The 27,997-nt window shown below is 42.5% G+C and overlaps 1 protein-coding gene across 1 annotated transcript; it reads right to left on the reverse strand.

Moving 5' to 3' along the window:
* LOC114362297 (anoctamin-4) lies at positions 1-27,996 on the reverse strand. Its single transcript, XM_028317612.1, has 26 exons — positions 27,866-27,996; positions 27,164-27,301; positions 26,705-26,842; positions 24,007-24,146; positions 22,941-22,973; positions 21,635-21,808; positions 20,333-20,443; positions 19,677-19,811; positions 19,258-19,434; positions 18,815-18,966; positions 17,903-18,005; positions 17,330-17,437; positions 16,385-16,590; positions 15,532-15,698; positions 15,124-15,200; positions 14,387-14,527; positions 13,511-13,675; positions 13,002-13,145; positions 11,467-11,636; positions 10,075-10,214; positions 7,037-7,196; positions 6,308-6,353; positions 5,468-5,573; positions 4,332-4,507; positions 1,920-2,100; positions 1-195 (listed from the first exon to the last, which is right to left on the reverse strand). Exons 1-26 carry the CDS (start codon positions 27,984-27,986, stop codon positions 89-91), a joined length of 3,516 nt encoding a protein of 1,171 aa, XP_028173413.1. The 5' UTR covers positions 27,987-27,996; the 3' UTR covers positions 1-88.
* Between the last annotated feature and the right edge of the window lies 1 nt (position 27,997).

A 27,997-nucleotide genomic window follows, 5' to 3' on the forward strand; every position in this document is an offset into this window, starting at 1 on the left:
TTGGCGCGCTCACACACAAACCGCGCTCGGTGCGTTTCTATGAATATGACCTACTATTGTATTTACTCTGCTATAACGTTCTGGAATGTCAGTGTGTTATGGGGGGTGATGACGGTCGTTGTGCGACCGCCACATGAGCGTCTAGGCCATCAGAAGCGCGTGAAGTCCGCCTCATCCAGGGAAGACCGACGCGATCTGAAAAAGAAAGAGTGTAAAAAAGTGCTACGGGACTATTCCCACCTCTCGTTCCCACCGCTGCATCTCCTGTGTAGCCAGGATTTAGAGCTTGTTGCAAAACTGCTAACTAGTGTCCGACCGAAACTAGTTTTACGACCGAAACCGAAACCGAAAACGAATTTCGGCAACGGTTTCTATTTCGGCCGAAACCGAAACCGAAACCGAAACTTCCTTACAAGGCTCATATTTTGAGGGAAAAATAAAGAAAACGTTATTATAATCAGTCTTTATTGTTTTCTCTTTAAATCACATAGTTACTAATATCACAATCACAATAGGTATAAGTAGTTACTTAATAGTTAAGTAATAAAATAAAAAATTAAATCACTTTTATCTTTAGAACAAATAAACTTAAACTTCTTTCTTATAAACTCAGTTTGACACTTTTTATGACCCTTCAGTCAAAAAAGTAAAAACAAAAGAAAAAAGACAAAAGCTAAACGACTATTTATACAGGGTGGAAACGTTAAGTGATCTCACTCGATTATTTCTAAACTATACAAGATATTGAAAAACTGGTTACTGATCCTGAAAGTGCTTCATGAGCTCTTTCAAACGGTACCAATAATAATACAGAATAAACTGGATCTATCTGAAAATTCAATGTTTCTAGCTTCCATACTAAATGTGTGCCAGAAACACAATATTAGAAGTGTATTTTATTTTATTTTATAATAAACTCTTAAAATAAGCTCATAAATTGCATTCTTATTTAAAATTATTCATGGAAAACACTGGTTTTAGGCTTTCCTTGCTATAATATTGTCAAGAGATGAGTGTCATGACTGTGGTAGTACTAAATGTATGGAAGAAGGAAACATTGAATTTTTGGATAGATCCAGTTTATTCTGTACCCTATTATTGATACCATTGGGTAGAGCTTGTGAAGCACGTTTAGAATCAGTAATCAGTTTTACGATATCATGTGTAGTTTATAAAATAATGTGACTTTACCCAATGTATGGAAGCTAAAAACATTAAATTTTCGGATAGATCCAGTTTATTCTGTAACCTATTATTAATGCCGTTTGATAGAGCTCATAAAGTACTTTCAGGATCAGTAACTAGTTTAATGATATCTTGTATAGTTTAGAAATAATCGAGTGAGATCACTTATCGTCTCCACCCTGTATAAGACTATAAATTAAATTTAAACTATGATCGTAATGCACATTCGGTTTCGGTCGTAGTTTCGGCAAGTTTGCCGCCGAAAACGAAACTAAACCGAAACTCGTGTTTTTACCGAAACTCTACCGAAAACGAAACCGAAACCGAACATTCGGTCGGACACTACTGCTAACATAAAAGAGAATGTCGAAAACAGCTAGCTTTCGTCCTGAATGCAGTAACATGGCACGGACTTCCCCTCTAGCCAAATAACATTTTTGATCGCTCCGAAAACGGGACTATTCCCACCTCTCGTTCCCACCACTGCAACTGCTGTGTAGCCAGGATCTGCAGCTTGACCGCCAATAACCCAACCAGTGAAGGTCAAGTTTGTTCCGGGGAAAGTTAAACTGTCATTGAACCCGTAACGAAATTAATCAGAAGAACATAGGAGGAGTTAGAAGTTGAGGTTCGACTTCCGTCCATTTCAAAGTGGATGACAGGACCCATGTTCAGCAGTGGACATCCTGTGGCTGAAATGATGATGATGATGAAGAATTGGAGAATGTCCTCACCAGAGCCACTGTCGCTCTTCTGCGTGATCAGCTGTCGGTACTCAGTCGACAGCCTCCGTCTGCCGTGTTCGTATTTAGCTTCTTTGGCCAGCAGCGCTTCTCTTTGCATCTGGGTTCGGAGTTCGCTCGGGACGTCAGGGATGAAGAGCTGCATGAGACCGGTCAAGCCGAAGACCACGTGCTGGAATAGAAAGCAGTTTCTCAAAGATTATTGTCTCGTGGACCAGTATCCATAATCATAGCTCGTTCTTAGGTTAGAGTAGGTCCATAGAAACATTTGGTTTTCGGATAGATCCAGTTTAAAGTAACCTTTTATTGTTATTGTTAGAAAGAGCTCTTAAAGCACTTTTAGGATCAGTAACCAGTTTTTCGATATCTTGCATATATTTTTTTTTAGTTTAGAAGTAATCGAGTGGATAACTTATGGGTACTTCTCATTTACACTCAAATGTGATGGTCACACAATAATAGTTCATAAACGGTATAAGTTAGAACAATAACTTTGAAATCAGATGATAAAATATCTATTTAGCTACATACAAAATAAATTTTATCGTAATAGAAGCAAAACTAATACGAAAACATCACATGAAACGATAAAAAACGGGGTCATTTTTCGCGTTCTCATCGTGTCACACCTTCGTTTTCAATGAAACATTTGGTTACTGCATTCACAATTTTCATTCAATTTGTGTGTAGCATATACTAAAATCATCGTAATTAAATATACTTTCCACACAATAGTCAAAAAAATATCTTCTTATAATTATTTCGAATTGAGAAAGCGAAATACGTTGGTCACACGATTTTAGGTACCTAAAATTTTGAGTAATAATACAAGATTGCCGTTAAACCGAACACCAGCAACCAATCACAGCGTTCTATTCGGTTAACGTCAGTCGTGCTCCGGCTATTGGGGAGGTGAGATAGGTCGATCGTCGCTCCGCGAAAAAAATACGTAACTTTTTGTGATTATCCATAGACATACCGTCGCTTGCTTGAACAATATTTTCTACCTCTAAAATTTAATCAATTTAATTGAAACTTAGGCCATTGAAAACTTAACATGTTAGACTTATTTGTGTAGTATTCGACTTGAACCGTTAAATTCAAATTTAAGGATAATTCATAAAAAACTAAAATTTTCGTCACCTTCGTGGCATCACCTTCGTGGTGTTTTATACACGAAGGTGATTTTAGGCCACGAAAGTGATTTCTTGCTTTGGTTTATTTTAAAATATAGTGACTGGTGTTTATGTTTTTACAATATTTTAATAACTAATAAATTATACGTGGTAAGTAGAGTTCAGTACATCAATAAAAAAATAAGGGCCTCGTATTTTTGTTGTCTGTCTGTCTGTATGACTGTATGTATGTCTGTATGACTGTATGTATGTCTGTATATGTGACTGTGTATCTGTTTGTAAGATCAATTTAATGTGAAGTTTGAGTTAAAAGTTGTACAACAAAAATACGAGGCCCTCTGGCCTCGATAAAAATATATATTTTTGTTGAGGGACTGATAATCAGTTAGAGTTCTTTTTATTGAGGTACTGATAATCCTTTTTTTGCTTCTTCAGCATTTCAGAATGCCACCAGTGTCACCCTTAAAACCAATTGCGTAGAATCTTGTAACTTTGTAGGTGACGTTATCGGTAAAATTTTATCTTGTTTTTAAGTAGGTTCCTATTTATAGTATGTTATTGCTATTTATCTATGAAAATAAGACTAAATATATGTTTTATAAACACTTAAGAGTCATTTACAGTAGTAAAGTTTGAAAAAATTATTGCTGTGAAGTACAGAATCACTTTCGTGGCATCAAAAAATTCAAAACGTTAAAGCTTCCAAACGAGACTCACTATTTGACTGATTTACTGAGAATACAATCTTTACATCAAGCGCTACAATTTTTGTTTACAAAAAGTTGAAATAAGTTAGAAATAAAATTTGCCACGAAGGTGACGATGAGAACCGCAGCGATGAGAAATACCCTTATCGTTTCCACCCTGTATACATACAATATTTTGTCAAAGAGGACACATGAACTTTTTAAATAACGTGTAACGTTTATTGATACAAGCAATATGAATATCTTTTCGTCGAAAGCACTTTTCGGCATAACTGAAGGTTTAATCAGACCCAGTAGCGTGTGGAAATGATAATTTTTTAAAAGTTGGCAAAATTCAAGACATGAACATTGCATTTCAGTTTTTGGCATAACAAACAGTGGCTTTTGAGGGTTTAGATTGAGACTTGAAAGCCATCAAAGTTCAATACAATTTAAATGTACCTTGCAAAAGTTGTGTTTACTCAAATTATTGGGGTAACTTGTAATGTTAGTTGGAGTATGATTGTTGTTAATTAAATTAATAAAAAGCTTTAAAAAAGTTAAACTATGTACTATCTTACCTCGAAAACAACCACAAAGGCCAATCTCGCAGCGAACACGTGCCAATAGTGCGGGGACAACCCGTAGGGGTCCTCATGGTTCGGGGGGTTCCTGTACCCGCGGTAGGCACACGTCGGGGGGTCCACCTCGTTCTCGTCGGCCCCCCAGTCTTCCTTGTAGTCAGACGTGTTGAATACTGAAAGCATTTTCTTCGTTTACCTACACAAACTTTGGCGGTCAAGCTGTAGATCCTGGCTACACAGGAGTTGCAGCGGTGGGAACGAGAGGTAAGAATAGTTCGATTATTCGTTTGTTTCAGCCGAAAGACGTCCACTGCTGGACAAAGGCCTCCCCCAAAGATTTCCACAAAGACCGGTCCTGCACCGCTCGCATCCAGGCACCTCCCTCGTCGGTCCACCTAGTGGGGCCTGCACACGCTACGTCTTCCGGCTCGTGGTCGCCATTCAAAACTTTCCTGCTCCAGCAGCCATCAGCTCTACGAGCTATGTGCCCCGCCCACTGCCACTTGATTTTAGCGATTCTGCAGGCTATGTCAGTCACTCTGGTTCTCCTACGGATCTCCTCATTTCTGATAGGCAGGCATCCTACTCGGGGCAGATTTGCTAAAGATCGCGGGAAGCAACTGGATGCGGTGCGGGCAGCGCAGGATCAGTCGTTGTGGAAAACTTTGGGGGAGGCCTTTGTCCAGCAGTGGACGGCATATTGAACGAACGAAAGGTTTTTACACGAATACTTAGGGACTAACATGAAGAATTCAGTGGCGTTGCCCCCAACAGAAGGATAATGCAACTTTTTTCTTGGCGTCAATCAGTGGTGGACCAATGATAGGGGACAACTGGGATAGACTATTTCGTCACAAATGATAAATGTTTTAGACAAAAATACTAGCTTTTTCAAACCTATCCAACAAGGAAATGATGCCAGCATCCTCGCTGCTTACCTTACGCACAGTTTTTAGCTCTCATTTTAAACATTCATTCTGACTTTGAGTGGTATACATAGAAATGTACAGAAAAGGTACAGACGACGCCACGTCAAGGTAACCACTGCGGTTTCTTGTGCAGTTGTAATAAGAGCGAATTTGCAACAAAAATGGGTAGCCTGATGTGCTGTCGTGTGTAGGTACATTACTTACGTGACAGCGAGTGGTCTATGTACCCTGCAAGTGTGTTGTCCGGAGAGTACACGTATTTGTAAACCATCCTCGGTATGAAGTCACTGGTGTATGCTATCACGAACGCCTGGAAACATTACAATACCTTTGTTTTAAATAATGTGATATCTCTAGACTCTAGGGGTACTGACTGATAGACTGGGTATGCTTGTAACAGGGTGATGATGATGATCCATCCGACCGATTTCGGCCATGGCGGCTCCGACTCCTAGCTGTCTTGACGGCGCTGGACTGCCCGAAGATGGCTTACGTAGCCGATCTTCGCGGCAAACATTGAGGGCATCTGAGCACGCCGCCAACATAGTTATAGGCTGGTTTTAGTGTCACGCGGACCGTCCGGTGCGGACCCGCTCCGCACGGCCAATCTGTATGAACTTCTGGGGAGCGTTTTAGAGTAATGCGGTCCGGAGGAACCGCTCCGCTCCCTAGCAGTTCATACAGATCGGCTGTGCGGAGCGATCCGCACTGACAGTGCGCATGACACTAAAACCAACCATAGTGAATGGTAATTGTAACAGGGTACGGTTGTAACAACTCGATTGTTGCTCGGAGGGAAAGGGGTACAAAGGGAAGGAAGGGCATGTGCGCGACAAGACTAGTAAGGCTGTATGTATGGACTTGTCGGCGTCATGCCCTTCTCTTTGTACCCCTCTTATCTACCGAGGATTGTTCGATAACATTTTGAGTTGTTACAACTGTACCCTGTTACAACTGTACCCCCCTACTAATGCAAAAGTAGCCTAAGGACCTCTTTTGATGAATGTTAAGTATATAGATATTTGATATTAAAACTGAACTTACATTCGACACCACAGCGGCGTATGTGATCCCTCTTAGAATACCGTACCTGGAAATAAATAAATGTGTGTTTAATTAGGTACTTTATTTTAATTGTGAACTAATCGATCGATTGATGAGCAGGGAGGCGACCTATGTTACGTTTTATGTGGTTGGTCTCCAATCAAGAAAATGTTTCTTGTAATTATATTAAGCCCCAATTTTCAACTTTACATAGTCTGAATTTTATACTAGCTAACTAAAAGAAGTATCATCATCATCATCATAATCATCATATTAGCCAATGTTAGTCTAGTTACAGCTGGACGAAAGCCTTCAACGATACCTACAAAGCATGATCTCACTCCTCTCGTTGCCTTCTTCATCAGAACAATCTTCGTTCGTTTCAACCAAATGACAGTAATTACTGGACAAGGACCTCCCCAAAGATATCCACAATTATCGGTCCTGCGCTGCTTGCATTCAGGTTCTTCTTGCGACCGTCCCCTTTGAAAAATGTTCTGCCAGCTATGTAATTTAGACAACCTTAACCACCTACCAGGGGTTTCTCAGACTCCAGTGAATTTGATTCTTGTCGTAACTAGTCGCATGCGCTGTGAGAGATTTAGGCTTTTCTCGGCTTTCTTAGATTGTTTACGCATTTAATTTTTTTGAAATAAAACACTGTGAAAAATACATTTTTTTACTAAATTTACTTTTTGACAACTTAAAAGAAATCCATAAATATCTTACCAAGCCCCAATATCCTCCACTCGTTCAGCCAAAGGCCTCCTGGCCTGGGTGACCATCTTGTACGCGTCCAGCCTGATCTCAGCGATATTGTTGAGCAGAGCAAACAGCGGCGCCAGTGGAAACGCAGCCACGAACAGAGTCACGAAGCCGTATTGGAGAACTGGGGGTTAAGAAAGAGTCAAATCAATTGAAATAAAGCATCTTTAAACTAAAATAGAAAGACACGGGACTTAACGGTCTTTCAAGCCCGCCCGAACGGACGACGCCGCGAGCCGCCAGTCTGCTTGTGACCACGGCTGCAGCATAGCAGCCGGAACGCCAAGCCGTGAGTACATAATGTAACTCAGTCTTAAATGACCCGTGTCTTTCTATTTTAGTTTCAAATGGAACGCAAAAGTTTAAAATCTTATAAAGCATCTAGCAAAGCTTGAAATACACGTGATGCAACTTCATCATCATCATTATTTCAGCTACAGGACGTCCACTTCGATCCAGTCGTCCAGATAGATCATTCCCAATGATTTCCAGATTGCTCGGATAGTAGCGATCTGCATTCAGCACCCTCCTGCTACCTTTATGAGGTCGTGGATCAATTAGTATTCCCACCTCTCGTTCCCACCGCTGCAACTCCTGTGTAGCCAGGATCTACAGCTTGACCACCAATAAAAACTCACCAGTGAAGTTCAAGTTTGTTCTGGGGGAAAGTTAAACCGTCAGCAGTTAGCTCGATTGGGTTATTATTATGTATTCTGACTAGCGGCCGCCCGCGACTTCGTACGCATGCAGGGCCGGATTAACCATCTCAGGGCCCATAGGCACAGCTCGTTTCGGGCCCCCCTTTTTTTGTCGCGGAGGAAATGCTTTGCGCACCGTCACCACTGCCGGGGGACAGGGTGGTGTGTGGGACTCCCGGCGCCCTAAAAAGGGCGCTGCTCCGTCCTGAAAAGGACGAGGTATAAGCCTTAGACTTCCGCCACACCACCGGCGACAGCTCGCCTGCACGGCGGACCCTACACGCCCCCCTTGTGGGGGTCCGACGGGAATAGCCCGAAACGCCAAGCCGTTCTCGTTAGACGGAGGTGACAAGGGTGCCCCGCAACCCCAGCCTGCTGGTCGCCACCTGGGGGCAGAGTAGAACGGTCGTAAAACCGTCTTCTCCACCCCTTTCTACGCCTGCGGAGCGATGAGGCGAGAGGATCATTCGAGGAGTGCAGCGGCCAAACTGCGTGCGAGTCATGTCTCCCTTCCAGCTTTCGATCATGATCTTGCGCTCTTCCTGCCTGACGGCGCCGCCTCGCTCCGGGGCCGCCGGGCGCTTTCCACGCGCCTTCTGGTCTGCCATCCAGTGATAGATGACAGACAAGCTTCTATCTCCCAAGGAGGAGTACCAGCGAGGACGCACGCCGCAGCGTGCCCTACCGTGCGGTAGCTCCTTGCGACCCTCTGCGCTATGGCCCGCTGGGGTCTGCGCAGAAGGGCACCATTCTCCGTCTTGTTGAGTGCGCCCGCCCAGATTGGGGCGCCATACAGCGCCATGCTCTTCAGAACGCCGGCATAAAATCGACTACACCTCGTTTGTGGCCCTCCCAAATAATTTTGGGAGAAGCCAACTCAGTGCGCCGGCTGCCTTGAGGAGGCGTGGCGCTATCCCGTTGAAGTGCAGTCTAAAATGCCACCTCCCGTCAAGCGTGAGGCCCAGATATTTCATCTGGCCTTTGACGTCAATCCTAACGTCCTCAACCACAATGTGGGCATCGGGAGGGGCGCGCTGGTGAGGCCCCGGAAAGAAGAGGGCCTCATCAGTCTTCTCCAGCGCGACTTTCAGGCCGAGGCGTCGTATTCTGCGAGCGACTAATGTGCCGCCCGCCGACGCCAGCCGTGCTGCGGCCCCAACTGTTTTCCCCGGGCAGTGACCAGTGTCATCTGCATACATAGCATATGATACTCATGCCCGCGAGAAGGACGCCCCGGAGGAGCCAGTTGAAGCCTAGGTTCCACAAGAGTGGACCGAGCACCGAACCCTGCGGAACCCCGCTGGCTGCGCCGCGCCGTTTGAGCTGGCCGTCTCTGTTAACATACAGGACTTTGCGGTCCCGTAATTAATCGGCCAGCTGCGCTCGAAGGTACTGAGGCACTCTGTGATGTTGAAGTGCTTAGAGTATGGTGGAATGAGGGATAGTGTTGAAAGCGTTGGCTATCACCCCTCTCCCTAGCCTTCGCAGTGTCTCTCCCTAGTCTGCGCAGTACCTGTCATGTAAACCAAAGCAGTGATGACAACGTTACGAAAATGAATTAGGTAGGTTCCACAATATCGAAATATGACGATTAAATGTGTAAACCAAAATAAGGCAAAAATTTGAGGTGGTTTGAGTTTTGTTGCATAAAAATAATCTTTAACATTTTATTTTTCATTTTTTAATCGGGAGTGCTGGACCCCTGGTCATAATGGGCCCCTGGTCATAGTGGGCCCCTAGGCACTGGCCTAAAGTGCCTTATGGATAATACGGCACTGTACGCATGGATCCTGTTTTACCCCCTTAGGGGTGGAGTTTCGTAAAATCCTTTCTTAGCGGATGCCTACGTCAATAACATCTTCCTGCATACCAAATTTCAGCCAGATCCCTCCAGTGGTTTGGGCTGTGCGTTGATAGGTCTATGTCACTATGTCAGTCAGTCACCTTTGAGTTATACAGGGTGGATTTTTTTTAATGCCACCTGGAGGGAAACTACCCTTAATACTGTAGATAGAAAATTTTACTCAAAGAAAACATTCCTTTATTTTTGAAAAGAAAGAGAACTGCATTCAAAGATTTCCAAAAATTTGCTTGCTGCAGTCTGGAATCGAACCAACTCTTCGTACGCGTGGATCTCGTTTTACCCCCTTAGGAGTTGAATCAAAAAAAATCCCGTCTTAGTGAGCACCTACTTTCTAAAAAGAACTTCATGTAAAATTTGAGATTCCTAGTACTTGTAGTTTCTGAGATTTCGCGATGAGTGAATCAGTCAATCAGTGACCTTTCGCTTTTATAGACACTCACTCATTTCGAGGTACTCATCGAACAGCGCCAGTCGTCCCGGATCCTGCAAATGGTAGTCCTGTTCCCAGGCCATGTGGGGTTTGCTCAGGTCCCTGGTCACCGCCCGGTGAGACCTCTGTCGCCACCAGTTGTGGAACTTTCTGGAATTTAGAAGTTGAACGTATTAAACTGTGATTTTAGGATGAACAAAAAGAAGTTAGAGTCAGGAATCAGGATATTTTTGCTGACGCTTGGCCTCGTAGTGTTTGTTCGTTCGTTCGTTTCAGCTGAAAGACGTCCACTGATGGACAAAGGCCTCCTGTAGGAATTGAAATTCAGGGTTTCATTTTCAGCTTTATTTGTATTTTCTCCAGGATAAAAACCACAAAAAATAGGAAAGTCTTAACCGTCTTAATACCAATCGTCTTCTGTTTGAAAAATCCCGTCGTTCTTACTTCCTCACTCATTCGTTCCCTCTCACTCACTCTCTTGCGTTCCGTTTCACACTCCCACACTAGGACAAGGATTTCCACAAAGACCGGTCTTGCGCCGCTTGCATCCAGGCATAGTTTTTGTACCACGTCAAAAGTCACAGGCACCATGAATATAATCGGTATCGGTGTTTTTTTACTGCTTATACTTACCTATCTTCAAAAAAGTATAAGGTCATAGCAGACTTATGAACTCGGAAAGGGATCAACACCGTATCGCTTTTCGCGCGCTGTCAACGAGGCGAGGCGTTTACGTTACGGTGCGGATAAGTGTGCGTTGCAGTACGGAGTTTCATACAAAGAATAGGTACTGACCGCCTCGAGTTGATACTGTTATAGCGCTTTCACATTAGGGCGTTAGTAGCGCGACTGTAGCGCGGCAGCGGCGTTTTTATAATGTGAAGGCATGCATCCGCTGTCACATAGTATGAAATATTCGGCAGCGCGTCTGTCGCGCGTTTAATGCGCTGCTAAATCGCCTAAATGTGAAAGCGCTCTTACGATTCTTAACCGGATTCTTAAGTGTGCTATGTGCTTTATTAGAATCCGTGGTTTACAATTTCAATTCACTTTGGTAAAATCGTACCTGCTATTAAGATTAATGGTTTTAAAAAGAGATAATCGGTTGGTGGGATTTATAGTCTGGTCCGTGAGCACTTAGAATATTGTCCAATGACCCCTAGCTACCCATCCTTATCGCTCGCGCGTAATATGTTGCTATCGCGCTCGCACACTCACTGCGGGCGCGCGTCGCACAGTCGCGACAGCAATAATTACGCGCGAGCGATAAGGATGGGTAGCTTGGGGTCATTGGACAAAATTCTACGTGCTCACGGACCGGGCTTTAGAAGAGCTTTTTCCAAATAAAATAGCTAGGTTTTTAACATGAAATAAGGACAACCACAAACACACACGCACGTACGGGTATCCCAGCTCCAAGAAATTGTTGAAGCACTGCTTCCCAATCATGATGATGGCGAGCTGAATGCACAGCTCTGACAGACAGCCGGCTGGGTCGCAAATGTCGCCTTTGAGCTTGTAAAACTCGGAGCGGCGCGCTTGGTCGTCACCGGGGTAGTCGTAAAAACGGCCCTGGAGGCAATTAAATAATAAATAAATAAATAAATAAATCTTTGGACAATTTCACACAGCGCCAGCTAGCCCCAAAGTAAGCAACTTAATGCTTGTGTTATGGGTGCTAAGCTTAACGGATATACTACTTATATACTTTTTTTTTAAATACATAAATATTATACATAGTCACACCCAGACCCGTCACAGAAATTAAAATTCATCATTTCAATTTCTGCCCGGCCGGGAATCGAACCCGGGACCTCTCGGCATAGTAGTCCGTTCTGAACCACTACACCAAACGGCCGACAGTTTCATCAAATTGAAGAGTTATACAGGGTGTCCCAGAATGGGTGAATCAAACTGATAAGGGAGGTAGCTCTACTAATGTACTATCCCTGAAAAATATGAAAAAAATAAAGCGCATAAAGAAATAAAAAAAAATTTTTTGAAAATGTGAAAATAAATCAGCTTTGCCTAAGTATCTGCCTATAACTGCTGCGTTTGGAGTTTATTTGTACTTTTTTCTTACTAATATGAATTGTACATGATCGCTTCGTTTATCTGTAAACAAACTTTTGAAAATAATGACTAGTAGATTTCGAGTTTAGAGCACTTTATTAAAAAAAAAATCCGATTTCAAAAATTTTTTTTTTCATATTTTTAGGGATAGTACATTAGTAGAGCTACCTATCAGTTTGATTCACCCATTCTGGGACACCCTGTATAGTCCGTTATTATAATTATCAGCTATAGCTATAGTTCCAGTACCTAAGGCTGCGTTTCCACCAGAGATGTGTAAAGAACCAATAGAAACGTTTCATTTAGCTCGCCTCGGTAAATGAAGCGATTCTATTGGTTCTTTACAAACACATCCCTTTCTTCGCGTACTCGCACATATCTGGTGGAAACGCAGCCTAATGCAGAATTCATCAAAACTGGACAGTCGTGTGAACCGAGTATGTGTTTCAAATTCGAATTCCAAATTAGAACTAATCGGTTTTTTGCTGGATCCTGCAAAACGGAATTTCTCCATGGGAAAAATCCCTAAAAAGGGTGAGATTTGGAAAATCCTTTCTTATTGTATGGGTTCGCTAAAATCGCAATCCATTCAGAAGTTTGAGCTGTATTATAGATAAGCTAACAGGTGCTTTTACACAAATAATTTGAAGTAACAATAAAGGACGTAGCACACTTATCAGCCTGGAAAGGGATAGTAATCGTACCAACTCGAGGCGGTCAGTATTCTTTGTATGAAACTTCATCAACGCACACTTATCCGCACCGTAACGTAAGCTCGCCTCGCGGTTGACAGCGCGCGAAAGGCGATACGGTGTTGATCCCTTTCCGAGTTGATAAGTGTGCTATATACCTTAAGGATCATACCTTGAAGAACGCTATATAAATCAAAGAAGAGTAGAAGTTCATGAATTCGAAGAAGAATATCTTGAACGTGTAGGAGTCTTCGTACTCGGTCTGCGTTCGAGGGTTCTCCATGTTAGTCAGGAATACTGCTACTTTTGCGTATATCTGTAAATAAAAGAATGTAATACAATCATCAACATCATCATCTCAGCCATAGGACGTCCACTGCTGAACGTGAACATAGGCCTCCCCCAATGCTTTCCATGTTAGACCGACGACATCATAAAAGTAGCAGGAAGGCGCTGGACGCAGGCCGCTACCAACCGGGCAAGTAATACAATACAAAAGTTTTTAGGCATTTATTTATTACTACTCTAGATGTCCAGGACAGGCCCGCCACTAGGTGGACCGACGATCTGGTGAAGGTCGTGGGAGCCTGGATGCAGCGTAGGACCGCTAGTTATCTAAATCCTTGGGAGAGGCCTTTGTCCAGCAGTGGACGTCATTTGGCTGAAACGAACGAACTCTACCTTAGTGAGTATCATGATGATGATCAAATTGATCAGCGCAGCGGTCATGGTGGTGAAGATCTTAGCGTGTCTCTGGACGAAGAAGCCGCTGCCACCATAGATGACGGACACCATGGATATCCTGTAGATGATGGTGCCTAACACCGCGCCCATTACTATGGTGATCTGAAGCAAGTAAAATACATGTCACCGGAAAATAACAAGAACCGTTTTACATTATGTAGAGAGATAAATTGTTTTAAACTTTCATGGTCACTAACATAATAATTATTACGGTATTGCTACCATGTACCTACCTTAATTTTTGAGATAATAATAATAATATTAGGCCGACCAACCGGGCATTGTGGAAATCATTGGGGGAGGCCTATGTTCAGTTGTGGACGTCAAGGCACTAATGCATTTTTATTGAATTTCTTATTGAACTCACAAGTGAAATGTTATTGTTAAATCGTTAACTCACCATCCATTCCAAAGTGTTTGGAACAGCGCCAAATGTAAAAATAGGAGTCATATTCTAATGCGCTTTCGATTTTATTCAAAAATTGAAGTTGGGGTTATTTCATTTATTTATTTATTTAAAGACTTTATTGCACACACAACAATGTTCTGTACAAAAAGGCGAGCTTAATGCCATACGTCATTCTCTACCAGCTGACCTTGAGCAAAACAGAGATATTTAGTAGGTGGTGCTAAAAAGCTACAAAAATGTACACAATATAATACATAAAATAATATTATAATATATATTTATACAAAATAGTATATACTATATAATATTTAAACTAGCTTTTGTCTGCGGCTTCGCTTGCTGTTCTCATATTTGTAAATAATTGTTTACGACATATTCGGTAAAGTGGCCCGAAGATAGTTTACCATAAACAGAACAGCCGAACTGGTAGCCACGTATCGCATGGTTTTTTGCCATGCTGGAAGATACGGCTCCTTCTCTCGTGTCACTGGGTTCGTTCTGAAGGTCTTCACTGAGGTTTCGAACTCTGGTCTGGGGTCTTCGTCCTGGAAAAGAAGGCCAGTTATGAAGAGTCATCTTTCGCATCATTCTTGACTAGATATTTTTATTTGTGTTTCTGTGTCATAAAAACAGCTGGAGGGCGTGCTTTATGGCTATCTTTAGGAAAATCTTTTGGCCTACTGTCTATCTGCAGCAGGAGAACCAAAGTAACCGACATAGTAATCAAGTGGCAGTGGGCGGGGCACATAGCTTGTATAGACGATGGCCGTTGGGGCAGGAAAGTTCTCGAGTGGCGACCACGGGCTGGAAGACGTAGCGTGGGTAGGCCTCCTACAAGGTGAACCACCGATCTGGTAAAGGTCGCGGGAAGAGCTTGGATGCGGGCAGCGCAGGACCGTTCACTGTGGAAAACCTTGGGGGAGGCCTTTGTCCAGCAGTGGACGTCATTTGGCTGAGACGAACGAATGTAGACTACAAGCAAACAAGCGTATACCAAGCGTAAAATGTCAAATGGATAATGAAGTTACACGGACCTATGCTGTGGACAGTAGGACTTAGTCAAGCTTATAGACTACTACAACTGATGTACTTACTGAAATGGACTGGAAATGAGGAAAGGGATGTAGAAATCAACAAGTACCTGATCGACTCCTCCCAGGTCCCATTCCCATCTTAGAACAGATTGCTTCCTTTTCCAGAGTTCTAGGAATGTTGTAGCTGAAAATATATTTATCAATCATTATTTTAAGTAGATTCAATCACATTAGACTCAGACATGTTTTATGGATTAAAAAAAAATGTTTTTGCACAAATTACTAATAGACCCGTTAGCCCCTCGTACTAAGCTAAATATGCTTGTGTCACGAATGAGCTCACCACAATAGTCGAGCGGCGGCGGGGACCGAACCCGCGTTCCCCGGATCACGAGTCGGCCAGACCGACCCCTTCACCGTTCGGCTATCGTGGCTTCGAAGATTGTTAAAACTACATGGATGGTATGTAATAAAGAATCGACTGTTAAAATACTTTTTAAGTGGATGTGACTTACCCCAAAAAGACATGAAGATAGCGAAGAAAACTGTCGCCGGATTGTCGAAGAGATACGTCAGTTTGGCGAACAGACACGAGTCTGCTAGCGACTGGTACTGGCAAGCTTTGTCGCATAGCGGACAGAGGGTCGTGTTGCCAGGCCCTCTGCTGTCACAGATCTCTTTACTGTAAGGCAAAAGTAAGGAAAATTGAGGATTTACTACTGTAGTCTTGGCCAAATCCTCTATTTGCCTCTGGTAAATTAGAGAGCATCTTGCTCCTGCAGTGGAGACTAAATGACCTGATGATGATGACCTACAAGGTCTTACTGCAGTCTAGCAGGTTTTACCTCAACTGTGGGGTGGCTCAGGCCTTAAAAGTCAAGCCAAAAAGAGCCTTAAGTCAAATAAATAAAATTACTTCGCGACAGTACTGAAAAGAAGCAACGCAAGAAACTTAGTCACTATGGTCAGCCTTTCAATGTCTTTCGATTTACACAAGTCCATCGCCATCAACAAATGAAGAAGAAGAAGTCTTTTGATTTTTATTAGCAATCGAACTGTAGATTCTGGCTACAAAGGAGTTGGAGTAGTGGGAACAAGAGGTGATAGGTAATAGCTACTCGTAATTGGGTAGTTGGAGGTAAGAAAGCCAGTTTCTCTGTGGCTGAGGATGCTGGGTGAAGCTCGCTTCCACCTTCAGCTTGATCATCACTCCATCAGGTCAGATCAGGTCTGATGGAAAGGGATGATCAATTCGAAGGTGGAAGCGAGCTTCACCTGGCATCCTCAACCACAGAGGAACCTTACACTCATTATAGGTAAAAAAAAAGTCTTCTTAAAATTTTATTTAGACCAAGTTTTAGCACGTACCTTGGAATATTATCATTAGAGTCCATGCTGGCCAGTCCGTATAAGAAGCATAACGTCCCAACAACCGCTGGGGCATACAGCATCTTGGTGTAAAACCCTAGCCAGCAGAAATACAGTCCGATCTTATCTCCGAAGTACCTCCTCACCAGCCATAAAGGCTGTTTCTTGTACCACTTGCTCGGGCGAGCCCATTCTAGGTATAACAGCTGGAATGAAAAAGAAATATATTTTAACTAGCGGCCGCCCACGACTTCGTACGTGTGAACCCCGTTTTACCCCCTTATGGGTTGAATTTTGCAAAATCCCGTCTTAGTGAGCACCTACGTTCTAAAAGGAACCCCAGGCAAAATTCGAAACTCCTAGCACTTGTAGTTTTTGAGATTTCGTGATGAGTGAGTCAGTCAATCAGTGACCTTTCGCTTTTATAGATATATGTATATAGATACTAGCTTATGACCGCGACTTTGTGTTAAAACGTATCTTCAAAGAAAGACTTCATCGCATGTACCTCTGTAAAACGGTCTATTCCACTTTGATCACCTGGAGTTAATGGAGGAGGGTGATGTTCATGAAGGGAAGGCTAAATGAACTGATGATGATCATGTGGTTGAAATGGGTAAAAAGACTAGAGAGGGTCGTGCTTTAGCAGATGAGACTAAAGTTCATAGCAGACTTATCAACTCGGTAAGGGATCAACACAGAATCGGCTTTCGCGAGCTGTCATCGCCTTCCACGCGCTGTTAACCACGAGGGGTGGCGTTTACATTATTGAGCAGTAGTGTGTTTTTCAGTATGAAGTTTCATATTATACTGACCGCCTCGAGTTGATACGGTTACGATCCCTTTCCAGGTTGATAAGTGTCCTTAAATCACCTGTTGGGGAGACCTGATGTTCGCATACTTTTTTCGTGTTTTTTTTTCTTGCAAGCTTTAAACAATACTCACCCTTCTATCTGTAATAGATCCATCAGGCATGTTCACTTCGTATCTTCCCTCGTGTAGAGGAAAGCAGGCTAAATATGTCCCATCGTTCAGAAGTCTTCTGATGCCCATCTGTGTAAACAAATATGAATGTGTTTAGGTAGGTATGTGCTTTTTCTATGAGGAGATTCGCATTCGCGGTTAATCTAAAGTAACCGACATAGGAGTCTTCCAGTGACTTGGCCCACTTTTAGCTTGGTCCAGTCTAGGGCTTGAATACCGGAATTCCGGAATTTCGTAACTCCGTCGGATAGATTTTTTTCGATATTTCAATTTCGGAACTGAAGCCAATATTGTATTCCGATATTGAAATTTTTCATAAATTATTTTAAGTTTTCAAAACATAGCCCGTGGAATTGTCAAACTTGATAGGAACGGGCATTTAGCTCGTAGAACTGATAGACGTTGGATTAGAAAAGTCCTTATTTGGCGACCATGGGCCAGCAGCAGCCCAATGGTTTATGTCAACTGCTGAATTATTGCGGTGAATCAAATCCTAACACAATCATAATAGAAAATTAATGTCGTCTAGCTTACCTTAGTCTCAGTGTTGTCATATTTGCACCTTAACAATATTTGCATGACTAGCAGACTCCTTTGCGCTGGCGAGAATTGTGTGTGGCGGTCTTTTACTAAAAATCTGAAAAATAAAGTTTTGGTATCAGACTATACGACTGAGATGTTAATTTAATATAGGTAGATCAAAATCAAAAATCAAAATCAAAAATATTTATTCAGTTTAGACCACAAGTGGCACTTATGAACGTCAATAGAAAATAATAAAAAAAAGAAAAGGTAGCCCTTATGGGGCACTTTACATGTCTCCTTATCTTTTGGGCCCTACCAGCGCTTCATCCACGATTGTTTCATCCACGAAGACGCGCCCCACCATTCTTCCACTAATGTTTGAGTGTTCAGTTAAATATCGGTACACGCTAAATCATCCATGAGTGCACACACGCACACGACAATAATGACGCTCGGATTGCTCGGATCACACTCCCCGCACCCCGCGCTTCCCTCGACTAAAAATTGGTGGGGCGCGTCTTTGTGGATGAAACGATCTATACCTTTACTACTTCGGAATCTTCAACCACTGAGGCTGAACTAGCTTACTTACTTTCAACTGCCAGAAGAATGCTATTAACATTGTTTTTATGGTGACACAGGTAAGATGGGTAGCCACCCAGGCGGACTTTTAACAAGCTTTACTAAAGTCCGGTCGCCGAGCAGATAGAATTTCGTTCAATGACCCCAAGCTACCCATCCTTTTCACTCGCACGTAATTATGTTGCTGTCGCGACTGTGAGACCGCAGTGAGTGCGAGCGGGTCATTGGACGAAATCCTATCTGCTCGGCGACCGGACTTTACCAACCAAACCGAGCAGAAAATTTTACTCCCACTAGGATTCGAACTACCACTAGACTACAAAGTTGGTTGATACTCACTGTTCCTCTCTTCTCGCTCCCTTCTGTTCTGTGGCAGTATAGAACGAGGGTTCCAGCTCTATCCTACTGTGTTCATATTCATAGATCTGATTCCATCGTCTCCTCCATTTTGTGTACCATTTTTTGTCCCTCTCCGCCTGTTTCTCGTCGTTCTGTAGAGAATTTTACCATAAATTTAATGCCTTAAGGTTAAAATCTTCGTCATCATCATCAGGGCCTATCTAAATATAACTCAAAGGTGACTGACTGACTGACTGACATAGTGATCTATCAACGCACAGCCCAAACCACTGGACGGATCGGGCTAAATTTGACATGCAGGTAGATGTTATGACGTAGGCATCCGCTAATAACGATTTTACGAAACTCAACCCCTAAGGGGGTAAAACGGGATCCACGTGTACAAAGTCGCGAGCGGCCGCTAGTAGCAATATAATACTCACCCAGGCTCTTACAGAAATAGTTATAAATCTTTTGGTGGGTAGTTTCATCCCAATCACCTCCGCCAGTCTCATCTCCGTCTTCCAAGGTATGTGGATCTTGAGGAACCAGGTCTTCTCGTCGAAAGACAGACATTTATTCTCTAGTTCTAATTCTAAGCCTTCCCTAATGAGATTCTCCTGAAATAAGAAATAGTTGAGGTCAAAAAATAGATCCTTGGAGAACGCCATGAAGTTATAACTTAAAAACATTCGTTCGTTTCAGCCGAAAGACGTCCACTGCTGGACAAAGGCCACCCCCAAGGATTTCCACAAAGACCGGTCCTGCGCCGCTCGCATCCAGTCACCTCCCGCGACCCCCACCAGATCGTCTGTCCACCTAGTCCTAGGTACTCATGGAGGGTTTATTATCAAAGTCAAACCTGAAAAGTCCTCCTATGGTCCCTCTTCTTGGCTTCAGCCTCGGTCATGACCCCGTAGTCTTCTTCCTCATATGCTATCACCATGTCTATCCTTCTTCTCCCGTCCCTGAACATCAGGGACTCGGGGTCCAGGCCCTGTAGAAAATAATGGTGGAGTAATTTTTAAATTAAAGGGATGCGTGAAAATGGCCAGAATTTCTGACACTCGAAAGAAGTTAATATAATTTTGACTATTGTTTAGCTAAAAGAAGTAAATACAAATAAATGAGATGAGCTGTAGAAAATATTATAATGAGATGGTTGTATAAAATAACACATACTTTTGGCATATTATTCAGGTGCGATTGCGGTCAAATACCTGCCTTGTCTTACATAAAAAAAATATGCGTGTGATATAGGAGCGATTTTGCAGGAAAAAATAGTGTTTTTCAGTAGCATTTGAAATAAAACTCAAAGGTCCTTCCACACTGATGATTAGGTAAGATTACCTCAAACTGCCGGAACTCAAGCCAGTTCTTCTGCGGTTGAGGATTCCGAGTGAAGCTCGCTTCCACTTTCAGCCTGATCATCACTTTCCATCAGGTCATAAGCAGGTCAAGAGCTTCCTCGTTATGAATTATAAAAAGCTTTAAAATATGAAGTCAAAGGTTAAATACCTCAGGACTAGTCTCTCCCACGTTCTCATCCTTTTCATTGGGATAGTTCGGCAGTGATGGTTTCCGTTCATCTTTGCTTGTGTAGTCTGAACTCTTGCTATCTGGTTTTGACTGTGAACAAAGAACAAAGGCCTTCTATTTTATACGATAACTTTTATTTGGTAGGAAGGTTCTTAGTTAGTACGTTCTAACTAAGCTGTTGTTGCTGTAATTGTACTAGCATGGACCATAGGGGGCAGGGGTGTCGCGGAAGTCTAAGGCTACGGCCGGATACTCGCGACACCCCCACTCGGGCGATGACGTAACGCCGCGGAGGTTATAACCAGGCCTGTTCATCTCCGCGAGTTTACATCGAAAACAAAACACGCACGATGGCCCACCTACAGGATACTATTCGACAAGGCCTCACATACGAGCGAACATACTCGCACACGCGTATTCTTGTGTGTGATGGAAGAAAATAGAGAAAATGGTGTACTAAATACTGTGCAGTATTTAACTGCCTAATAATAATAAAAACACAGAATGTACTTTTTTAAGTTGCCTCAAGACACAGGGAGGTAAATAAGTAGTTAATATTATTCATGTTAATTCATGCTAAATCATGTATTTTCTCCGCCATTTTCCGCAGTTTGGCACCTCACGTCACATCATTTTACCGAAGTCAGCCCTATAGCTTCGGCGCAGTGCCGATCACTGACGTTTGTCAACAAAATGGTGTTTGACTCTTGAGACAGGCTAAATTACACCATATTGTTAATGACATTGAGCATAATTTTTTTTAAATACCTTCGCGAAGTAAAACTTCTGTACGAAGTACTTATTATTATTCTGTGTTATAACGCCGTCCTTTTGTCGCGGAGGAAATGCTTTGCCGGGCGCAAATATAAATATAAATAGGGGGCAGGGGGAAATCATAATTTTTAAACCCTCCTGCTTAGATCCTTAAGGAAGAAACTTAAGATGTAGAGTCATACTTCGGCTATGTTGCTTACCTGGAAGCTTGACAGAGGTGTGCCTGGTAACGCTGTAGCCATGGGTGCTCTTCGGAGAGAAAGCCCTAGCCATCGCAAAAGATGCGTATGGTAATGTCCAAACTCCAGAAGGGGTTGCTGGCGTCCGCTGCCCTCTTTTAAGCACCCATGATGCTTAGCTGGAACGGGACTATTCCCACCTCTCGTTCCCACCGCTGCAACTCCTGTGTAGCCAGGATCTACAGCTTGACCGCCAATAACCCAACCAGTGAAGGTCAAGTTTGTCCCCGGGAAAAGTTAAACTGTCATTGGACCCTTGGGTGCTTACCTGGAAGCTTGGTAGAGGTGTGCCTGGTAACGCAGTAGCCGTGGGTGCTCTGTTCTTTGGAGAGAAGGCCCCAGCAACCGCCGTGACGTTTCTGACCAGCCGCCAGCCGAGCTTCGCTCGCTGCGTTGAGCACCCACTCGAGGAGTTCGACTTCAAGTCTTCGCGGAGGATGACCTGGGTTTAAGAAGTTGCTTTAATGAGAAGAACATGGAATGTATTTTGTAATGGGGTCTGGTTCGTTCTTTTCAACCACTGCTGGACAAAGGCTTTCCTCAAGGATTTTGGACAGAAGAGGAGATTAATTTTGCTGTGGGGATAACATTACCCTTTATGAACTGTAAAGAAAGTCTCCCAAGGATTTTACAAGCCGTGAAATCGCTATGGCAACTCAATTGGCTAACTAAAAATAAACGTATACTCGTAGTTTATTGCAAACTACGTAATTGGGTTTTCAGGACTAGATAGGTATTTTAGAGAAATTGTGCTACAAAAAGTTAGAAGCGGGTGTTGAAAAATCATGCGAAGAAAAAGATACTTTCCATCAACAAATATTACGCTTTCATGTCGTTTTGTACAACTTACATCTAACTGAGCTACAGAAAGACAACCTGATCGAGTTAACTGCGCACTTGAGCCCCGATTACGGTAACTTTTATAACGTCTACAATCCAGACGCGTTTCTGATTCTGCGATACGATTGGTCAAAACAGCTGACGTACGCTGTTGAACGACCAATCGAAACGCAGAATCGAGAAGCGTATCTGGATTGTTGACGTTAAAAATTACCGTAATCGGGGCTCTGGCAGCCGTGACGTCACATCGCCGCTTGGTACGGACGGGGTGAAGGCAGGGAGGTGTGCGGGTGAGTGCGAGGGAGAGTCGAATTCAAGCGAGGAATGCTAGCGCAGCTAGCTTATATATTATAACATCCTAAAGTCCGGTCGCCAAGCAGACAGAATTTCGTACAATGACCCCAAGCTACCCATCCTTATCGCTCGCGCGTAAATATTGCTGTCGCGACTGAGAGACGGGCGGTCGCAGTGAATGTACGAGCAATATACGAGTAATTACACGCGAGCGATAAGGATGGGTAGCTTGGGGTCATTGCACGAAATTCTATCTGCTCGGCGACCGGAGTTTAGCAAGGAATATTAGAATCTATTTTTGTAGATACACTCTTTAATTAGTGTTTTGACAGACAAAAAAACACGTGGGGGTTATAATAATCCCGATTTTCAGGGTTTTTAATACAATAAACAATAACAATTACAGATAAATATACAAACACAGAGTCTGGAAGCAGTACCTTTTTCTCACTGGTGTCTAGAATGGGCTCACTCTGAAAATATTTGTGATTGGAGTAAAAAATGTGAAATAAGTAGACAAAGACTTCTTTTTGCTATAAGACAGGCTATAAAGTCCGGTCGCCGAGCACATAGAATTTCGTCTAATGACCCCAAGCTACAGTCGCGACAGCAATATAATTACGCGCGAGCGATAAGGATGGGTAGCTTGGGGTCTTTGGATGAAATTCTATCTGCTCGGCGACCGGACTTTAGTTATTTATTGCATACTAAAACAAATAAATCATTTTTTTTTAACACTAGTCAACCCGGAAAATGGTAACCGTATCAACTCGAGGCGGTCAGTATTCTTTCTTTGTTTCTGGGTTGATAAGTGTGCTATGACCTTTATTCATCAATTGTCTAATAGCATACAGAAGTCTTTGGAAAATTAATAAAAATATAAAAATAGTAGAGCAGCGTGCTAAAATCAGACCATAAGAAGTCATTGAAATGAATTAAAAACTTTTGATTAAAAAGAAAGATAAGGAAGACTAAGGCGATTAATCACACTGCACCGCACTACGCCGCGGTACGCGGTACGACAGATTTAATCATTGTATGCAAGTACCTCAGTTTGTACCTATAGAAAACACGCGCGGCACAACACACTGAAAATGCGTTTGCGCGCGGGATTAGATATAATAATAATATGTAATTACGCGGACCGCGGCGGAGCGCGGTGCAGTGTGATAATCGCCAAAGGCTGGGTTGCACCATCTTACTTTAATTTTTCTAACAAACGTCAAAAATCTGTCAAACTGCATACAAAATGCACCGGTTAACGTTATAGATACGGTCAAAGTTTGGTGGTGCAACCCAGCCATAATTTACTACTTCTGAGAAACGGAGGCATCGGACACTGGTGATCCGAGCACCCTTGGCTTTGCAAATTAATCAGGGTTCTCTAAAAAGTGGGAACGAGGATCAGGCATTAAGGATCAGGGATCGTGTATCAGAGATCGGGGATCAGGGATTAGGGATCTCAAAAAATAACCCGAGCTATTCGGCATTGCAAACATTATTCACCCTGTTTGCTGGGCTCTCCATGATGTCAGCTAGCGAGGTCCCGAAGGCGGCTTCAGGAGCCAGGGTATCAGCTGACCTCCATGGTGTCCTGCCGTGCATGGGGGTCCCAGGCAGGGCCGACTCGTGGCTCCTTCTCCTCGGTCTTGACTGGAACAGAAGATGATTTTTTATCCACGACGAGGAAGCTCTTGGCCTGCATCTCGCCTGATAGAAAGTGATGATATAAGAGCGAACTTCACCCGGAATCCTCAACAGAGAGAGTGGATAAGAGGTAATCGAGTAAACAAAGTAATACCACAGGTAATAATACATCAGAGCCCGAGTGCCCGAGCAACTGCAGGCAGGAGGATTTATTGAATGCTGCTGACAACGCCACTCTTGTAGCCTAGTTTTGGCCTGACACTGTGTCAGAAAAATATTGTAAAAATCTATTCACTTCATATAGGTACCTCAACAAAGACATGAGTAATAAGTTCAATGCGCGTGCCTTATCTACATAGTTATGCGAACGGATCACAAAGAACTAAACAAAGGAGTACCTTCACTTCTTTCTTAGTTAAATGTTTTTAATTGGGAATGAATACCCACTTCACTCTGAGGTTCTAGTATACATACAGGTGGAAAAAAAACCCGTCTGATACAAAATAGGCTTAAATGGTGCTTGTAGTGTTTGTATCTACGTACTAGATAGATACAATACGCTGTCTCACGTACACAAGTGATAGGCAGTCACGTGACGTCGTTACGAGTGGGACGAGTCAGTCGTACGGCAGACGCCGGCGAGTACGGACGTGCCGCAGTGAGACGCTTGGTGTGACGGTGAGCCAGTGTGCACATTTACAAGTGGCGACGAGGATAAATACACATTTTTTGAAAAATAAGGAAAATAAAAGGTCAGTAAAATACATATTTTTGAAATAATAATTAATTTGTAACAAACCTGCCATAATAATTAAAGTTCAGTAATGTCTGATTTCATCGAGTTATGGATAAAATAACGATTATTCTGCTTTGGAAAGGGCATAATTATTTTGTTGTATGAGAATAGTCAAGTAAGCAGGCGAAAACATTTTGGTTTTTATCATTATAAAATCAGATTTTATTAGAAATACATATTTATTATCAGCTTGAAAATAGCAATAAAGTGATGGGTGATAATAAGTAGCGATATTAGAAATAAATAAATAAGTATTCAGCAGAAATCGGCCAAAACAAAATAAAATAAAAAGAAATAAAAAGAAAAGTAATCAGACCTATGGTAAAGCGTATCTACGAATTTTAATGTTGTTTATAACATAAATTACTTCCACCCACTCAGTTTGTCTAGATTTTTAACGTATAACTTAGTACTTTATGAATAGACATACCTACTCACATGAAGTTAAACGCTGTTAATGTCGACGGCGTCCCAGCATTCGGTATTTATAAAAAGAAAGAATCGAACAACGTTCTGCGGCGGTATATTTGTAGTATTATATTGCACAATTAAAAGTGGATCCAGCAATTGGTCAACGGGGTCCGGTACAGGTGGAAGAATTGGTGAAAAGGGAGTCCTTTTATAGTTCTTAAGTAGTAATTTAAACAATGATGGTGGAGTCTGGCTCGCCAGTCTTGTTTTCACATAAATCTAGTCTAAGCCGCATGACTGATCTGGTTACCTCAGAAATGTTATCGTCATTTGGACACAGAAATAAGTGTTGTTGTCACTGGCTCTCACCGTGACTTCACGGGTGGAGTGCATGAAGCGCTTCTTTGAAGGCCTACTAGTGGATTGTCACCATTTCATATAGCATTCATTGCTCTTATTGTGCTGCAAATAAAACAATGAAAATCGATCGGATGGAACAGATGGTAATTTGTAATCGTTTTGAATATTCAAGGTAAGCAATCGAATCTAAGATCTTTCTACAAGAGCGCGGTCCGAGCAGGGTAGAACTTGCGTTTAGCCAGAGGACGTTGTCTGCTAGATGGATGCTTCCCCTGAGGATATCCATAGTGACAGATTCTGNTGGGATGTAACCCGGATCTGTTAGGTAGCCTTGTTGTTTACTAAATTCAAATTAACTTATTTGCATTAATTGAACGTAACTGAAATTGGATGTTTATTAAAGTAATGTATAATAGATATTAAAAAAAAAGAAAAGAGAGTGAGACGTATGAGTACAATAATTCAGTCGGTGTTATCGCGGTATAGCGATCTTTTCCATACTTCTATTACAATAATTAACCTTACATTTACTTGACAAAAACTTTCATTAAAATTTATTAACAAGGAAGGGATGTAGTGTTTGTATCTACGTACTAGATAGATACAATACGCTGTCTCACGTACACAAGTGATAGGCAGTCACGTGACGTCGTTACGAGTGGGACGAGTCAGTCGTACGGCAGACGCCGGCGAGTACGGACGTGCCGCAGTGAGACGCTTGGTGTGACGGTGAGCCAGTGTGCACATTTACAGTGCTCAAAAAAGCTAAGAAGATAGGTATAGATCTTGCCATCCACGTGCGCCCGAAAACTAAGTCAATTTTTTGTATAAATGGCTCGTATAGTGTGGCTTTCCTTAAAAGAATCTTAATCCCCGCAGTGGGCTGCCATTGACTGAAATTACATTTGTGGTAACACGACAAAATTTAATGTAATCACATTGACTTGTGTATGTGTGTACTTTATGTGAATAAATGAATGTGAAAGTGATGACGATGATGATGACCTACCTCATCTCCGCCATCAGACAGGCTCAGCTCAGTCCTGGTGGTAGACGTTGAACTATCCAGGTCATTCCACACATTATGGGCCGTGGTACTGGCTGTAGGGGGCTCGGAACTGGTGCCATCTGCAAGGTAATTGGAAATTAAATTAATATTTAATTAGTCTTAAAATGCAGAATGGGACGTCCACCTGCAAGATGGACTGATGACCTCAGAAAGGTAGCAGGAAGGCGCTGGATGCAGGCCGCTATTGACCGAGTAATATGGAAATCGTTGGGGCCTATGTTCAGCAGTGGACGTCCTATGGCTGAAATGATGATGTGGCTTCCCCAACCCGTCTAGCGTACATGGGAAATGTTGGCCAAATCCTCCATTTGCCTCTGGTAAATCCTATGTTCAGCAGTGGACGTCCTGTGGCTGAAACGATGATAATGAAATCTTCTTACCATCTCTGAGCTCCTTCCTAGCTCGTCCTCCATCATCGCTGTTCCTTCTAGAAGACGACTCACTCTGTGTAACCTGCAGTCGCTCACTCTCAAAAGTTATTCTGTCCAGCACAGACCTGCTTTTCTCAAAGTCGTGACCTGAAAATCAAAATTAAATTCAAATTCTTTATTATAGGCCTACCTAGTGCTTGAACAGTCAGTGCCTGAGGTAGGTAGGGGAGCGGCACGGGAGGGGTGATATAGCATACTATGACGTAATCACGTGACAGAGCAAAATCAAATCAAATCAAATAAATTTATTTGCTTAAAACATGGTGATATACATATATGTATGTAGATAGATAATAATAATAACTGTGCTCATGTTTTACCTTACTATAAATGGCATGCAAATATTTACAATTTAATGATGAAAATTAATTATTAATGTCAAAAAAAATTACAATTTCCAATTAAAATTATGATGTCAAAAATAATTAGTCAAAATTTCTTATTACAATGTCTCATATTAAGAAAGTCCCTTACCCTATAATTCATGTCACTTAGCCATATTATAAGCGACCTTTTGCATCTTGCATTTGGTAGGTTTTTGATATGGTTCGGGATACAATTGTATATCTTAACACACATGGCATCACACTGATCAAGATAATGTTTGTGAATACGGGCGTTAGATTTGTAAGGTAAAGTACTATATCTTACCTAAACCAGCCACCTTCTCCAAACCCTGGTTGAGTTTGCTCAAATGGGCCAGCGCCCGTGGCGCCCTATGCGTGAGAGTGGAAACCTTCTTGACAGCGACCTCTTCGACGCCATTTTCCATTGTTAGCTGAA

Source organism: Ostrinia furnacalis, unplaced genomic scaffold (assembly GCF_004193835.3).
Source record: "Ostrinia furnacalis isolate ACB-3 unplaced genomic scaffold, ASM419383v2 OfSCF6376, whole genome shotgun sequence".
Taxonomy (NCBI): Eukaryota; Metazoa; Arthropoda; class Insecta; order Lepidoptera; family Crambidae; genus Ostrinia; species Ostrinia furnacalis.

Excerpts from the sequence above, each read along its gene's own strand:
- LOC114362297 (XM_028317612.1), bottom strand. The coding sequence starts at position 27,986 with ATGGAAAATGGCGTCGAAGAGGTCGCTGTCAAGAAGGTTTCCACTCTC. Across the intron at positions 19,435-19,676 it reads ACCATAGGAGGACTTTTCAG|GAGAATCTCATTAGGGAAGG; the intron begins GTTTGACTTTGA and ends TTCTTATTTCAG. Across the intron at positions 18,006-18,814 it reads GGAGCGAGAAGAGAGGAACA|ATTTTTAGTAAAAGACCGCC; the intron begins GTGAGTATCAAC and ends TTTATTTTTCAG.